Raw genomic sequence first — 18,003 nt, 5'->3', positions numbered from 1 at the left:
CTGGCTTCCCTGGAGCTCTCTTTATAGACCAGTCAGGCCTTGAACTCACAGAGATGCTCTTGTCTCTGCCTCCTAGGTGCTGGGATTAAAGGCGTGCTTCACCACACCTAGCTTTTAGAAATGTCCTTTTTAAAAGATTTGTTTTTGTGTGAGCGAGCATGCATGCACATGTCCCTGTGGGGGGCAGAAGAGGGCACTACATCTCCTAGATCTGGAGTTGCAGGTGCTGGCGAACCCCAGACTTGTCCTCAGCAAAAGCACATTTTTTTTTTCTTAACCACTGAGTCACCTCTGTTATGTGCCTGCCGCATTTGATAACTTTGAAGGAATATTTTGCACCATCATTTCCAACATACATGTATATATTTAGTGTGTGTGTGTCTATATGTGTGTGTCTGGGTGTCGGTATATAAAAAAACTCAGTCCCCATAAGAGATTTATGTGTGTTAGTGCCACATAAGACTGGTTTAATTCTGCATTAGTCATCATTGTCGTCATCTTCATCTTCGGTTTCTTCGTCATCCTCAGCTGAGAGTGCAACTGCCTCTTGGGTAGTTCTGAAAGCTTGTTCCTCCTCCACGCTGGGATCATCCATTTCTGTAATTTCTGGTCCACTGGGATATTCTTGATAAACCGGTGGTGGGCCTGGGGGTGTGTAATTCTCCACACTGTACTTATGACCCCAGCCTACGTAGAAGTTTTCAAACTTCCTATAAGTGAGAAGAAAATAAAGTTATGTCTCTGAAGAAAAGCTGACCCTCTATAGGAATAAGGTCTTGTTATTATACCTTGGAACCACATTTTTTTTTTTAAACAAAGCACTTAAAGTGCTAGAGTGAAATAGTCCCCAATAAGTCCTCAACTACTGGAAATTATTTGATCTAAACTGCCAAGTTGGTTATGAAAAACAGAGGGTCAGGTCCTATCAAAAGTGCAGCCTACATCTAGTCATCCCTCAAGAAAGGGCCTTCAGTTATTCAATTAACCTTTTAGATTTTTCACAAAATTCAAAAGTTGCTAGCCCATGGCTGGGAGAAAAATAAGAGGTGTGGCTAAAATTCAATGTTTTTTTCGGCGGGGGTGGGGGGCTGATCATAGGAAATTCCAGAAGCATCACCTTGTAGGGCTCAGCCCGCTTAGTAAGACTCCCCCTTCCCTGTCCCACAGCAGACACTGCACACACACAGCCAGCTAAAGGGGTTTCAGCCAAGGACTCTGTCCCCACAAGGAGGGTCATGTTCTTAAATTTGCATTCCTAACTCAAGAACCTTCATGCTTAGTGTTCCATCTCAGGCCTGAAGCCCCTCCCTCCATACAGTCCCACCCCTACTCCCCCATAAACCTTCCTGAGCCTTTTTTCCATGGGGTTCCTTCTCAAAGAGATGACCTCATGATACCCATATAGCTGTGACACCCCCACTTCTAAAAATCCACATGTTCCTTGGTAGAGAATGCTGTGGGGGAGAAGTCAAAGCTCCCTCCCTCTTGTGTTATCTTGGTAGATAATTTAAAAGCCTGGCTTTTGCTTTTCCCCCATAGATTTCATCTCTTCTACCCCCGCATTCATCCAACTCAATTTTACACACACACACACACACACACACACACACACACACACACACAAAGTGTGCTCAGTGTTAGCCAACAAACTCCTGAGCATAAGGCTTGCTTTAATACTTTAATAAGCTGTCCTGCCATGACAGTTCAGCTCTCAACTGGTCAGGTGAGCTTTCTGACACTAATTGGGAAGGAAACAGAAATAAGGCAAATGAAGCCATGTTCTTTCCCAGCAAGAGATAAAGGAAGTTGTAGTAGTCTCCTGATCCTAATTCCCTTGAAATGACAGCACAAGTACAGCCTATTGTAAGTAACTTTATCAAAACTCTCGAAAAGAATGTCTAATTCACTTGCATCTTAAACTCTCCGTTAGTTCACTAGCTTAGTAAGTCGATGTAAAAGCATGTCCAATGTAGATGAATGGGATAATTAAGATAAAAGGTAAAACCCTGAATTACTCTAGTTCGGAATTTCATGCCTTACTGTATTACAGAAGTCATTTTAATAAATCATACATTATATACCTAACATGCCAACCATGGGTTAGAACTTAGCTTAACATTGCTGTGATGACATAATTTACAGAGCCTAAATAGTTACAAAAATCATCAGACGCTAAGCAAGGAGAGCACTTTCAAGGCCAACTGCCTCTATTAATATACTTTCCACGTCTCCTTTATTTCTATCTAAAGTTTATGGTGCAATTGAGCAGGACCAGTCATCCCTGTCCAGGATGTAAATCCTACACCCTGTGATTTACGACCTTCAGCTAAACATGCCTCAAAATGTGCCTGTTATCTTTCCTTCTTTGATTATGACTTTAAGTTGGATCTACTTGGAACTGTAGTACTTAGAGCTAGGACCACCCATGAGTGTGCTGCCCTGGATGAAGAGATGGGCTCCCAGAACAAAACCATCATTTTCCTGTCCTTTGACCAGGGAGATGCTTTGAAATGGATTTTGATGTTCTGCTTACCTGCTGTGGGTAAAAAAAAAAAAAAAAAAAAAAAATCCTTTTCCTCTTTTGTATTCTGGTAGAGCTTGCATTGATTTTACACTCACCAAAATATAAGCTGTTGAGTTTGGTTACAAATGACTTTGTAAGTGACAAGATACTTACTTGCCATTGGAAAAGGCATATGCTCCAGGCCAGAGATTGGATCGAAGGACAGCAATGGCATACTGTGGAATGAGATTTGAGGACAGTCGGGTAGTCCAAGAGGGTATATTCTGAATCTCTGGAACCCAATGAGAAATTTACAAGCTTAACTCCTAAACAGACAAGGATCTACTGATAACTGAAGCAATTTTTTATAAATATGGAACAATCATTGACATTTGTTATAAAAAGTTAAAACAGTAGCTTGATGTAAAATTCAAGAGAGTATTTTATGGATGTTCTGGACCAATACAACTTTAAGCATGTACAGATACAGATGTACATATGTATAAATATATAACAAAAATATAACTATGTATAAACCTTTTTGCAACAGGGACTAAAGGAGAGGAGAACAGTATGATAAGATAAGCAAGGAAAGGCCAGCCATTACTATGGGAGAGACTAATAAGAGTTGCAAGTGAAACAGAATTAGGAAGAGACAATATAGAGACAAACGTAGATAAAAGGCAACTATTGGCCTCATCTGATATTTTACTGTAGCTGTGCCATGTGCGGTGTACAGAAAGTAAGGCCAGAGTGATGCCAATCTTTCCAGTTTTATGCTTCCCCTGTGCATTGCTCCTTCAGCCTCTTTCAAAGCATGTTACTATAGTCAAAAGCATTCTTTACTCCCTTTGAGAACCTTCCAGAACCTAGGAAGGAGGGAAGGGATGAGATTTAATTCCCTGCTCACTCCTTAGAGTCACCAATGGTGGCATATTTAACACACAATGTGTGTAATGTGTGAGTGTGTACATGTGTGTAATTTTTGAGTCCTTTGTTACCAGTTGTGTGTAGTTACCTAAGTCTTCAGAGAGCGGTGTCAAGAGAGGAGGCCCCACTTCTGGTTCTATGTAGTCAGTCTCTTCTCCTTTTTCTTCATCTTCTTCTTCCTCTTCCTCATTTTTCTGTAGAGGGTTGAACCAATGACAGCGACCCTGGAGATGAATATTGCAAGGTTTAATGTATGAATGAGACCCTTACAAATCTCAGAATATTCATATTGGTTGGTGGTTGTCAAGATGAGGCTTCTCTGTAGGGGAAATCTGTCAACTATTCTGACACAGTTACTCTATATGATCCTCCTGCCTCAGCTTTCAGAATGATGGGGTGGGTGACACATACCACCACACTCAGCTTATACAGTCTGATACTTTTACCAAGTATTATTTCCATCTGGGTTTCTTTGGGAAAAACAATAAATCTGTACTAGTTATTTCAGCGATTTTCTATTTCTTGGAATTACAGAACTTGAAAGTCTGTGAGTGCTTTAAAATAGGCAGAAAAATTGGTGCAAATGATAGTAGAACAGTGTACTAGTTTGTAATATTGTATATAAATAAAATAAATGATGATTTAAAATCATTTTTTACTTTTTAGTTTCTTTTGAACTGTTCTAATTGATTTTATTGATACGTTATTTTAGATTAGAAATGATCAGGGAGGTTTTAAGACCATTTAGCATTTTAAAATTGTATCATTAAGGCCAGGCACAGTGGCACACACATTTAATCCCGGCACTGAGGAGACGGAGGCAGGCAGATCTCTGCAAGTTCAAGCTAGCCTGGTGTTTATAGCAAGTCCTAGGCTAGGCAGGGGTGCATAATCAGAACCATGTGTGTGAGTATGTGTGTGTGACACAAGTGTGTGTGTGTGTGTGTGTGTGTGTGTGTGTGTGTGTGTCCCTGGAGGTCAGAAGAAGATAGTAGGTATCCTAAAGCTGAGTTGTAGATCATTGTGAGCTGTCTGATAGAGATCCTGGGAACCAGACTCGAGCCTTCTGAGCACCCATGTTCAGTCCCTATACTTCCTTATTTATAGATCATTCCGAAAATAGAAATGGTTCCAAGACATTGCCACAATGGCACCCGTGAGGTGGTTAATAATGTTATATATCTGGCCTTCATGGTACCTTTTTTAGCATTCATTTTTTATTAGCATATAGTAACTGAGCAAAACGATGTTTTCCTGGGGCATTCTCATACAAGTACATAATGTATTTTGATCAGATTCAGCCCCTGCTACCTTCTCTTGTATTCCCTTCCAGTGCTAATTGTTATCAGTAACAAAATTTTAAATGTGATAAGAGTGGGGTTGTAATTTCTCAGGTAATAACGTATCTAGAGCATTCAGGAGCAGCTCTTCTCTGTATGGGTGTATGAGGAAGATTTTCTACCTGTGTCAGAGGAATGCACCAGATATGTCACAGAATGGTTCTGGCCCCTTTGTCTCACATCTCACTACAATGTATTAGCTAAGGCTGCTTTTATATTTCTTCCAACATGTTTGCCTCAACCCCTCATTATAAAAATAAATGAAATCCTGCAACCCCCATGGGATTGTGGTGAGGACTGAGTCATCTGTATTTACATACATAATTGATTATATGCAGTGTACTTAGTATAAGAGCGTCTATATAACAGCTGTACAAAACTGGGTTTTGTTTCTGTCATAATATTTTAGTGTTCTTTACATAGACGTTTCATATATTCTAGTAGAATAAAAGAAATGTTGACAAGGTTAATACATGCCAATATTGAAAATATAACAAGTAGAGTAATTTCAGAACACACACAAATCTGTACCTATGTTCTACCGGAATACTCCCCTACCTGAGGAAGAATGTACTGCACATGATGAACCCAGTTGGCCAGAGACTCCACCAGGTCAATCACTTGGATGCCTTCAAAGTCAGGGTTTTCCTCATAGCTGCTGCGACCCACTTCCGCCTCTTCCTCTTCCTCTTCCTCTTCACCAAACTGATAGAATCCTAGAGGGCTAACATGGGTCCCTGCTGAAATCCGGGCAATTTGTGCCCTTAAGTAATTACTCTCATTTCCTGGGAAGGGTGGGTAGCTTACAATGGCCGCATCTAGTCGCCCAGTGAAAAACTTCTTGATTTTCCTTGCAGTAACAATTTGAGCAGGAGTAACTGACGGCAACTTCACCCACGGCCTCCCAGGCTCATTGCAAACAAAGTAGACATACTTATTGGTGCCTGTTCTACTTTCTTCCTTGGGTATCGCCTGCGGGGCCTTATACAAGGACTTTGGCAGTTCATCCTCCTCGCCTTCACCAGCATCACTCTCCTCATTGTCCCTCTCCTCAGCTACCCCTTCCTCTCCCATCTCCTCTTCCTCTTCACCATCACGAAATTCCACTTCAGCAACAATATAATTCATTTCCAGACCCAGGATCTTGCCCCAGAAGCGGCATCTTTGGATTGGGTGTGTGTCGGTAAGTTGCTTGAGAGCCAGGAATACTCGGTACGTCTCATCTGTCCCCAGACCAACTCCAGCTTGTTCAAAATAATAAGCCGATTCCATCACATTAGGCAGCACACTTTCTGCCTAGGGAGACAAACATCCATGGTAAAGTTTTATCCATAAGAGGAATGTTTGCCTGTATCTTGATTCTAGCTTTACTTTCTCCTCTACTGTTTCTTTCTAGGTACAAATTGTGTTAATCCCTAAACTCCAATTCTTCTGTCAAACACAGCTTCTTACATCAATTGTGTACTATCCTCGGGGATATGATAGTTACTGTCTGACTCTTAGGGAAAACCCTTCATAAGTACTAATGATAACAATTCAAGCCAGCCATGGTGGTTCACACCTTTTATCCCAGCACTTAGGAGACAGAGGTAGGTAGATCTTTGTGAGTTTGGAGTTAATCAGGCCTACAGAGCTATTTAGAGAGCTTCAGAAATGGTTGGTAAGCTTGTAAAACAAACCTCATCCATGCCTGAGGCCCAGTGCTCATTAGTATCAAGTTGGAAACCACTTACCACTATCCCGAGAGCTATAAAGATGGCGTGCTCACGAAGCAAACCCCACTCTTCCCTGAGATGCCAGTGCTTTAACAGCACTGAGATGGCTGGCCATCACTTACCATTTCCTCCTCCAGCTCTGAGTCAGCTCCTTCCAAATGCCCCTGGAGGAAAAGCACCTTCTGCTTCTCTGCTATTTCATATGCTGGAAGCATCTCGTTTTCGTTGTGGAGCGTATCTAATTTTTTATTAAAACGTGCCATTTTCACATCTCGGCTTATACTTTCAATGATGTCAACAGCATCTGTAGGACGCTCATCTAGGACCTTGGACAGCACATTAGACAGATGATCATATCTGCACAGACAAAAAATTCCAGACAGCATGTACAACACGAACACTTAAAAAAAATGCATGCAAATTCAGTTGGGTTTTAGGGAAGTTAAACAACTTTGGAATCTTAAGAGATTTTTAAGTCAAGGTATTTTTTTTAATCACTCCAGATAGAATCTAGATTTAATTCCTCTAATATGATGTGGATATTTTAGTAGATGAAAGCACAGCAGCAACATACATAGTGCACATCAGCCACTTTCACACTTCGTTTCTGAAATTGGAATCTCTTAGCTATATATTATCAGTGAAGAACATTTTTCACTCTCTTACCTTAAATTCTTTTCTGTTCCTCATCCTTTCTCTCACCAAATATCATTAGAGAGCCAAATCCTGCTAACTCCCTTAAAAGCTATGCTCTTACCATCTTATATATATATTTAAAGATGTTTCCAGTTATATCTATGCATGTGAATATGTGCATGTGAAATCAAGTGCCCAAGCTAGATCTAGAATGTGCCAGATCTTCTGGAATCTGAGTTGTAGGTGCTTGTGGGCTACCCAATATGGGCGCTGGAAATCAAACTCCAGTGCTCTGACAGAGCAATACACACTTAAAATTGTTATGCCATTTCTCGAGCACCTACAACTTTTTTAAATAAAAGATTTATTTTATTTAACATATGTGAGTGTCTTGCTTGCACATATAAATGTGTACCGTTTGCCTGCTGGTTCCTGAGGAGGTCAGAAGTTACTGGATCCCCTGGCACTGGAGTTGACAGATGTTTGTGACCTACCACGTGGGTGCTAGCTCTGGAATCCTGGTCTCTTACAAGAGCAACTAATGCTCTTAACCACGGAGCCCTCTCTCCAGCTGCCCCCAACATCTTATTTTTTATATTTTATTAATTTGTTCATATTACATCTCAATTGTTATCCCATCCCTTGTATCCTCCCATTCCTCCCTCCTTCCCATTTTTCCCTTTACTCCCATCCCCTATGTCTGTGACTGAGGGGGACTTCCTCCCCCTTTATATGCTCATAGGGTATCAAGTCTCTTCTTGGTAGCCTGCTATCCTTCCTCTGAGTGCCACCAGGTCTCCCCATCCAGGGGACATGGTCTTGTTTTTAAAGAAATGATTTACTGTAATGTTTTCAGACCTCCCCAGAGAATGCATTTCAAATTGCCTTCTAAACACATACTACTGAAGACAAATTACTTGTTTTTTTTTTTCTTTTGTTTTAAGCTATTTTCATCAATTCTTTGGAATGTGTATGTTCTGACTTTATTCACCTCCATCGCCCAGATCCTCCCCTTCCCTACCCACCCAACTTTGTGTCCGTTTTCCCACCTCGAGGCCAATTTGTACAGCCCAAATATTTTTAGATGTGTGCACTCTCTCTGACGTGGCGATTGTAATATTTTGTTCTTCTCTAGTTCACAATGAAATTAGAGGAACTTCATTTACCCTCCCACCAATTAATTCCACCTTGTTCATAACTGACAGGCTGTACTTTTTAAGCACCAGCTCGACAGGGACTGCATAGGCTTTGCTTACTATTATATACTTATGTCATAGCGCAATACTGATCACAGAATAAGAATGAATGGATGGATGGTGGATACATGGATGGATGGTGGATACATGGATGGATGGTGGATACATGGATGGATGGTGGATACATGGATGATGGTGGATACATGGATGGATGGTGGATACATGGATGGATGGTGGATACATGGATGGATGGTGGATACATGGATGGATGGTGGATACATGGATGGATGATGGATGGATGAACAAATGAGGAAATAATGGCAGGGTCTCTAGCCCATGCCTCCTAAGAATCTGTTTCCAATCTCATCAACGTCTCCTGAGTTGCCTCCTGCTTTTCCAGTAAACAAGAAATACTTAAAATAAATAGCAGATCCATGGGATCCAATGCCTGTGGCCTCCAAGGGCACTCACATTCACAAGCACACACACACACACACACACACACACACACACACACACAGATACTAATTAAAAATAAAATATTTTTTTTTTTGTAACCTGGAGTGATGCAGTGGTTAACTCTAATTCCTGCCGCCATTTACTCATCTTTCAACTGGAGAAGAGTGATGGTGGAATGAGACAAAACTAAGAACCAAGCAGATTAAGTTCTCCTTGAGTCTCTGAGTCAGATCCTTCATATTAAAAAAAAAAAAAAAAAAAAAAGACTCGATTTGATGTTTTGTTTTACATTAATTTTAAAAAATGTGTATGGGTGTTTTGCCTGCATGTAAGTCTGTGCAGCTGGTGTGGGCCTGGCGCCAGGGAGGCTGGAAGAGGACTTCAGAGCCCCTGAAACCAGAGTGACAATTGTGAGCTAGGAATTGAACCCGAGTTTTCGAAAAGAGCGGCCAGTGCTCTCAACCACTGATGGTCTGTTCAGCCCCCATTAGATGTTTTCTTTGATTGTGGTTTTTGTTGTCTCTCTGTGTAGCCTTGGCTGTCGTGGACTCGCTTTGTAGACCAGGTTATCATCAAACTCAGAGATCTGCCTGCCTCTGCTTCCCCGAGTGAGTGCTGGGTTTATAGGCCTGCACCACTGCACCTGACTCCATTTGATGTTTTCTGAAACTGTTTCTGGACACACAGTTCTTCTATGATTATACAAACCTGGAAGCAAGGATGTCTAGAAACCTATACTATTATGAGTTCTCATATGAAAACTGCAACAAGATATCAGAGTACGTACCTGGGTTACCGAAGTTTTAAAAGAGAGCTCTAGCATGTTTTTAAAGTGGCCTGTTTTTCTGGGTTCCCATAGAATACATGATGTAGACCTTTCAGTGCTCAAATCTTAGCACAGTTCTAACAAACCCAGTATGGATGGTCACCCCAGTATTGACCCGGGAATGAACATAAAATCAAACTCCACAGGTCCTCAAATGTTGACAAGAAAGCACTCTGTTGCTCTAGGAAATTATATTTAACAAGCATCCTGGGTGCGTGCTTAGATTTCATGACATTACAATCTCCCCCAAGTCATGAATAAACCAACCGAACAACAACACCAAAATCCCCCAAACAACCAAATTGTGTGACTAGGTCTTCAAAGACCTAAAGAATCATCACCAATGGCCCAGATTTAAGTGTTAGGTGCAGTTATCTCACTAACTCACTTTTGTTATCCCTCTCCTCCATCTTTTGAGATAGCATCTGACTCTGTTTCCCTGGCTGACCTAGAACTTGCTGTGTAGACCAGGCTGGCCTCTTCTTCCCCTTCCAGGCCCTGGGCTTAAATGTTTATGCTACCAAACTCAGTAACTTTCTCTTTCTTTCTTTCCTTACTTCTTTCTTTCTTCCCTCCTCCTCTTTCTCCTTCTTCTTCTTATTCTTATTTTTTTATTTTTTTGCTTTTTGAGACAGGGTTTCTCTGTGTAGCCTTGGCTGTCCTGGACTAGGCTGGCCTTGAACTCACATCGATCCCTCTACCTCTGCCTCTGGAGTGCTGGGATTAAAGGCGTGTGCCACCACACCTGGCTCAACTTTCTCTTTCAAATGAGTTCCTTCCTAATTCTATTTTCTTTCACCTCCAACATATTTTCACAGAGAGACTCACTTCACTCTGTCCCTACCCCTTGTGGTCAAACTTGCCTCAGCCCCAACCCCTTGTGATACTTACAGATTTAAGCCAGACTTGGTGCTAGTACCCAGCAGGTACGCCTTTGCGTTCTGCACAGCCACATCAAGCACACTGGGGGCTGCTTCATTGGCCCCAAACTCAGGCTGGTCTGGGTCACAGTTACTGTTCGACTCTTCCTCGTGTAAAAGGTCAAATCTCAGCCCTTTTTGCTTGGACTGGTCATGGCTGGCACCCCCTGGTCCACACAGGTCAGATTGGGGTGCCTGACATTGCGAGAGGGCGCTTTTCTCTGTTCGCCTTGCGTAGTGAGTTGACTGTCTTGCGGCAGAATACGGTTCCCTGGGATCAGAATGAGGTGTCCCCGTGTCAGGAGTCCCACTATGGGACCTCTCTACCTGTGAGGAGGCATCGGGATCTTGAATAGTTGCAGTCATGTGAGGAGTCAAATGAGACTCCGGAGGAGGCGAAGGAGGGGAGGGTGACACTCCTGGTTCCGCGGTGATGCCTCCCGGAGACAGGCTCGCCCTAGACTGGCGGCCCCAAGAGGGGCTCATTCTGGGTGGGGGTTCAGTTTCTGACCTATGCTCCTCTTCCTGGTACTTAGGTGATGGGGGATCGGGATCCCGGGGAGAAGATTCTGACTCTCCTTGCCATGGCCTCTCTGACTCCTCCGTCTCTTTGTTTTCTTCTTGATTCAGAGAAGTAGGATTTTCCATAGGCGTCAAGGGGCGAAAGGCCAGCTGAGGGGAGAGTTGAAGATGTGGATGGAGGAAGCAGGCTTTGTTGCGATACCGATACCGTAAGCAATCACTTTCTGGGTTCTACTGCACCTACCTGTTGCAAGCTTCCTGTCTCCATAGCAACCCCGGGCCGCTGCCTGGGGAGAGTTGGGGGCAGTCAAACAACCCAGTTGCTAGGATTTTAGGGTGGAGACTAAGACAGGGGCGGGGCAAAGGGGACCTCTATTTTTCTCATTTGATGATGTCTCTGTCCCTCTTCCTAGTTTAGCCAATCAGAACTGGATCCTTTTGGTTTTTTGTTTTTGTTTTTTGTTTGTTTGTTTGTTTGTAAACCGGAGACTCGCAAGATCTCTAACTAGAGCATTGGTGATGGTGGTGGTGGTGGTGGGGGTGGGTGGTGGTGGGGGTGGGAACTGGGATCCGTGCTGGCGGTCTTTAAGGGCGTGACAGCTTGATCCAGGTTATGGATATGAAGTACGAGGTATGAACTAGTGAAGACACGATTATTCTGTGTAGCTCACTGTGAACTGACAGGCAGATGAATAGATACTGTTTCAGGATCCTCGAGAGCCCAAGATGTCAGTTTACAGTGCATAAATATCTCCCCTAGACACCGACGGCGAACAAAAACTCCCCACAGGAATCTGACTGCGGAGAGCGTCAGGGTGAAAATTCCATGAATACAATGGACTCACAGGGAAACGCAACAAATGTACTGTGGGTTTTGCTTTGACACAACCAACCAGCTCTGCAGACTTTTATAGAAAAAGCAAGCCTTGAATTACCTTCTGTGAATCATTTAGTGCTCAGTGCTTACCTGTAATCTACTAAATGAAGTTAAAATGATCACTGCACCTATATGATATAATAAAAAAATGTCCATTTGACACTATAGAAGTCTATTCATTTGAAATTACTTGCAGCCAGTTGTGACTATTAATTTATAAATGCTGTTTTGAACACGAAGAAGATATTTAGGGAGACCACATCTAGCCTTGGCTATAAACCATAAATTGATGAAAATCTTTAATGTTCCTTTATTCTTTTTTCTATTTAATACAAGCTAACTAAATATGTAATATTTGATACTTTACATTAAGATGACTTTCATTTAGCAGACTAATTAAAAAGATGATAAAGCAGAGATTAGTATTGCACCATCTCTAAGGTCCGGTGATCTTTGGGTCATCTTCCATCTTTCCCTCATCTGTTAAAACTTATGCTAACAGAGGCCTTTGCCAGGATATTGCTGCCTTGTTTTTTGAACCTCTCAGGTAGGAGAATTGTGAAGGAAACCTATTTACTTTAGTCATTGTTTTCAAATTTTAATAATGCATGGTTTCTAGAGAAGATCAGAAAGGGACTCAGAATGTATTGAGAATAAAAACACTTCAGAAAAATATGTTTAAAAAAAAAACCAAACGGAACAAAAAAGCTTCGTGTATGCTAATGCTCAGAGCATATCCATGACCTTAAATTATTCATTTTTAAAAGTAAAAATGTTGTGATAAATGTGGTAAGTATCTAACTTAAAACACAGAGGAAGGTGAGAGTAAAACTGGGCTGACGTGAAGAAATGATAAAGACCAGTAACTCCTAATTCGATGTTGCATGAGCAAATACTGGCTCAGGCATATAAGGCGCTGATGGCTTTGATGGCAGGATGATGTAAGGATTCCACCAATGTGTTAGTGTGCTTGCTCAGCATGGGTGGGAGGCTGCTAACAGGAGTGTGCGTGAACGAATCCCAAACAGCTGCATCATCACAGAGCTCTACCTCATCATGGGTGATGGCCTCATGGAAGCCATCAAAGTTCCACATTGAGTTAACCTCCCATCTCATCTCGCAAGACCCCTTGCGTCTAGGGATTGGGGAGGGGGGGATAATGGCTGAAGATAGCATTTTCTTTTCTTGTTTGCCTATGAATCTCTTTTATTCAATTTCAAAATCCATGTTTCTTAGAGAAAAATGATATTGTTGCATCCTTTTAAATTGCTAGTCATGAAACTATCACTTAAAAAAAAATAAAAAGAACTTAATTGGGGAGTAAATGCATAAAATCAAACATTTCCCCCCTCTCTGTTTCCCCTGTTATTTGGATGGTAGGTGTGAAACCCAGGGCCCCTAAAGTCCAGGGAGATGCTATACTTGGAAGTGAGACCCTAGCCCTCTACTCTTTCAAAGGTGTTTTATTTAATCTGATGAAAACCTGTCTATGCCTACTTCCAAAGCCCCAAAGGAAGAGCCTGGTATGGCATTCTGTAGTGTGATTTTTTTTTTTATTCCAGTGTTGTTGGTTCTTAAAATACAGTATAGTTATTACTTTCTTCATGAATGTATCAAAGATGGGAACATTAGATGTACAGAAAAACCATTTACAACCCTGTGACGTTTAGTTGCACCAAAATGGTTACCTAGTATAAACAAACATGCAGCTTACTTCCTCTTCCCCGAAGGACTTAAATTCAGGGGTCAAATTAAAATCCACGATGTTTCCAGATAAATTCTAAGAATTCTACACAACTACGGCACGATTCTAACCGCATATGCACATTTGTTTCCCTGTATTTCCCTATATGTACCCTCCGTAAATTTCTTAGACCATAATTTTAGGGAAAGATTAAAATAAGAGTTTTATATTCTATTGTGATGCTCTAACAAATTGTTGTTTTTGGGGGGAGCTTATTTCTTAGCTTAATGTCATGTGACCTTGACATACTGTGAATATGCGGACAAAAAGTATTCAGATACAAAATTCTTAGTTCTGTGTCATAAATAAATTAGAGGTTTGTTTTGTTTTTGTTTTGTTTTTAACCTTAAGTCTTCCATGGTGTCACCATCTTCTCTGCAAGAAGCATCCTTTCTTGAGCTAAGAGAACAGACGTGTGCAACCTTTTCTGATGCCAAAGATCCCCTTCCTGAAATTGTCTCCAGAGGGAGGCCACCATTTCTTCTTCCTTGAAGAACTGAAGCTCAATTACTGTCAGTGCACTGTCAAAACCTGGGAGTCCGACTGGTAACCTCAGCGCTTCCAGCATCTTGCGCACATCCACTCAATCTTCTCGTGAGAGCAGTTCCATTTCTCAAGCTGGGTTTACCAAACGGTACGTCTAAGTGAGTGACGTCATCCCCATCCTCTCCCTGTTCCTTATTCCAGCCAGCTGTTTGGCTGGCGGCATGTGGTTCCATGTACTTGAGCCTTAGGTTTCCTTGGTAACCGGGTTGGCTATTCCCTCACTCAGGAAGTAGTTCTTAAGCTTGATGGTGACATCTTCTGGGACTTCACCTTGCTTCTCTTTAATTTTATTAATGAATGATTTTTCTTTTCTTTTTGAGTTTCTTTTTGATGTCTACAATTCCTACAGCTCTTACTCTTCCTGATTGGGGTTCCTTATTTGTAATGACTGGGAAACTGGCATGTTTTCCCATCTTCTCTGTGTTATAGCCTCTAATAAACTCCTGTAAAACTCAACCCAGCGGGGCTGGAGAGGTGGCTCAGAGGTTAAAAGCGCTGACTGCTCTTCTGGAGGTGCCAAGTTCAAGTCCCAGCTCACAACGATCTGTAATGTGATCTGATGCCCTCTCCTGGCCTGCAGGTGTATATGCAGGCAGAGCACTGTATATAAATAAATACATCTTAACAAAACAAAAGCCTCAACCTGGCTATGCTCTTAAAAGGAGAGTTGACGGCATGAATTTTCAGTGCTCTGGAATGGACCAGGCTCTCTGTTAGACGGAACCAGGTGCAGATGAACCGTGGAACTAGGCCCAAAGGAACCATGATTGTGGCACTCTTCCCGGTTCCAGCCGTCTGATATTCAATAAACACTATTTGGGACAGACGAATGGCCACGCAGCACCCACTACTTTTCTGGTCTCTCCAAATCAGTCGATGTGTGCGAAGAAGAGTCCCAGTATTAAATTCTATCCCAAGCTCCTTGATCTCCAGGAGACCGTTGGTCCAACCTTAGAGACCCATGACTGGGGCAAGGCCTGCCTCTGCTGCTCACCATTCCGCCCCGGCTGCGAGCCGCGCCACCTGGTGGCCACTGGGATTGCGGAAGCCTGGAAAGAGCACTGAGACACTGACAAATATATCCCTAACCTAATTAGGGACTCATAGGTGATACCCACCCTCTCCTTCTTTCTTTCCTTCTTCCTTCCTTTCTTTTTCTTTCTCTCTTTTTATTTTTTCTTTCTTTTTTGTCTCCTGTCTTCCTCTCTCTCTCCCTCCCTCCCCTCCCGCCCTTGAGACAGGGTCTCTCTACATAACCATGGCTGTCCTGGAATCCACTATATAGACCAGGCTGAACTAGAACTCAGAGATCCACCTATCTCTACCTCCCAAGTGTTGGGATTAACGACGTGCACCACCCACCCCTGGCATATCCTGAGTGAATTTTAGAAATTAGACAACTCACATGACAAATAAGATTTTGAAAGCACAAACCAGAGGCTGGAGGGATTGACGACTGGTTTAAAGACTGAATTGCTCTTGCAGGGGACATGGGTTCAGTTTCTAGCAGCCATTGGCTTACAGATACCTATAACTCCAGCTCCAGGGGATCCAACACCCCCTTTTATCCTCCTGGGGTATATGGACTTAAGTGCAAATGCCACACTACACACACGCACACACACACACACACACATACACACACACACATACACACACACATACACACACACATACACACACACATACACACACACATACACACACACATACACACACACACATACGCATACTACATATTTTTAAAATGAAATAAAATCTTTAAAACTGCAAACATTTCTTTCTGAACTTGAAGGAATTTTAAGAACCCCCCACAAATTGAACATGGTTACTGACTTAAAGACTCTACTATGTAAAGCAGACTTGAAGCATGGGAACATTTTTTTCCCTGTTTTTCTTTGTTTTTAACCCCAGGGCATCGAGTCTATTCTGAGTCATCCACTTTTTTCTTCATTGCCTCTGGAGAGTGCATGTGCTTCTAGCTACTACATCCATAAAACTTACCTAAAAGATTGGCCTTAAAAGCTGCCAGAGAAATGTCATCATAATGGGCCTTTATGTCCCTCCTTTAGAAGCGGAAGACTGGGTTACTGTGGGGCGGTGGGGTGGGCACCATTCCCTCTGCTAAGATCCTGGACTGTTCAAAAAGAAAGTAAGCTGACCTTAAGCGTTCAGTGCTTTCTGCAGGTTCTGTGTATTCAGCTCCTTGAGGTCTGACTGTAACTCTATACTATGATAGATGGTAATCTGACAACGCTTTCTCCCCTAGTTGCTTTTGTTGGAGTATTTTCTACCCAGCAACAGGAAAAGTATGTAATATAATAACTCTACACAAAAAAACTATAGCGGCAACAACCGCCTAGCAACCGTCTTTCAATATGAAACTAGCTTGTGATCAGTCTCTTTATCCAAATATTATTGTTTTAAAATATCTCTTTATTTTACTTTAACATTTTTTTCCTCTTGATTTTTATCTCCTTAAACAGTCCCATATTCACGTTGGTCATGAATTCATATATGGTTCTCAGCTTTTCTAAAAAAAAAAAAGAACACCATTTTTCTTTGGAGTATCTTTGGTTTAGCATTGAAGAATAAAATGATGAAAGAAAACCTCCAGAGAAGATTGACATTATGGTCCATGGTCCTGGGAAGACAAGGCTTTCTTCAAACAGGTAATAAGATGTGCTGGACTCATTTCAGAATCAAAGACAAGGTGCCACAACCAGAGAGTTGTTTGGGATGCTTTTCTCTTATAAATGAGTTTTCCTGGGATCTTCTCTCTCTCCTCCTATCTGTGTGTTTGATAGCATGCCTTAGCATGCCAGGAACTATGGATTTGACAGGCATCAGATAGTTCGGAAATCTGTTTCAAACCATGTCTAGCAAGAGTTATCAAAGTGTTGCTTAAATAAAAGTTGAAGTCACTCCCAGCACTTGGGGAAGCATAGGCAGGCAGATCTCTGTGAGTTCCAGGTCAGCTGGGTCTACAGATTGAGTCCAGGACATCCAGGGATGTTACACAAAGAAACCCTGCCTTGCCAGGTGTGGTGGTACACACCTTTAATCCCAGCAGTTGGGAGGCAGAGGCAGACGGATCGCTGTGAGTTCGAGGCCAGCCTGGTCTACAAAGTGAGTCCAGGACAGCCAAGGCTACACAGAGAAACCCTGTCTCAAAAAAAGCCAAAAAAAAAAAAAAAAAAAAAGAAAAAAAAAAGAAAAAGAAAGAAAAAGAAACCCTGTCTCACCTCCAAAATCCAAAATGAACGAACAAACAGACAAAAAAGCCAAGAAAAACAAAAAAAGTTGAAGTTACCGCATGTCTTATGCAAATTGTTTCTGGAATTTAAATGGAGCCTCTCTCAAGTTATCTTGTGTGGTCACATGTACACTCCAGCTGTATCATTTGCTTACTTGTTGTTTTGCTGTAGGTTTCACCTATGGATGAACGATCTTAACCAGATCTTAAAATGATGTTTCTTTTTAGGTCTATTATTTTCTAATACAGGGTTACATAGGGCTGTTTACTTATGTGTATGCAATATACTTGAACTATATTCTGCTTATGCCCACTGCCCTTCTTCTTGAACCTTATTAGTCACCTTTGCTCTGCCATCTCCTCTCTACCTTTATGTCACCAGTAGACATGGTAGACATATGCCGTATCAGGATCCACAAATGAAAGCCTTTGTCTTTATGACACTGACTTAATTAGTTAACGTAGTGCTATTTTTTTTTCCTGTTAGTAGCATGACTTTATTCATTTTAGTGGCTGAAAAAAAAAATCCTTTG

General features: G+C 41.9%; 1 protein-coding gene and 1 pseudogene across 1 annotated transcript; both read right to left on the bottom strand.

Annotated features, from left to right (window-relative positions):
* Positions 1–411: 411 nt before the first annotated feature.
* Rsph4a (radial spoke head component 4A) lies at positions 412–11,329 on the bottom strand. Its single transcript, XM_051164508.1, has 6 exons — positions 10,497–11,329; positions 6,611–6,845; positions 5,332–6,069; positions 3,522–3,657; positions 2,678–2,795; positions 412–710 (listed from the first exon to the last, which is right to left on the bottom strand). The coding sequence occupies exons 1-6, from the start codon at positions 11,171–11,173 to the stop codon at positions 479–481; spliced, it is 2,136 nt and encodes a 711-aa protein (XP_051020465.1). The 5' UTR covers positions 11,174–11,329; the 3' UTR covers positions 412–478.
* A 2,685-nt stretch (positions 11,330–14,014) lies between these two features.
* On the bottom strand, positions 14,015–17,532 carry LOC127204943 (vacuolar protein-sorting-associated protein 36-like; annotated as a pseudogene).
* Positions 17,533–18,003: the final 471 nt, after the last annotated feature.

Source organism: Acomys russatus, chromosome 21, assembly GCF_903995435.1.
Source record: "Acomys russatus chromosome 21, mAcoRus1.1, whole genome shotgun sequence".
NCBI classification, from domain to species: domain Eukaryota; kingdom Metazoa; phylum Chordata; class Mammalia; order Rodentia; family Muridae; genus Acomys; species Acomys russatus.
Note: the sequence above shows the minus strand (reverse complement) of the source record. Positions and strands in the feature narration are given on the sequence as shown.

Bases quoted from the DNA above. Each gene is read 5' to 3' on its own strand.
- Rsph4a (XM_051164508.1), bottom strand. From the start codon at position 11,173: ATGGAAAATCCTACTTCTCTGAATCAAGAAGAAAACAAAGAGACGGAG. The intron at 6,846-10,496 runs GTAAGTATCACA...TTGTCTGTGCAG, and splicing joins ACCAAGTCTGGCTTAAATCT to ATATGATCATCTGTCTAATG. The intron at 711-2,677 runs GTAAGTATCTTG...TCTCACTTATAG, and splicing joins TATGCCTTTTCCAATGGCAA to GAAGTTTGAAAACTTCTACG.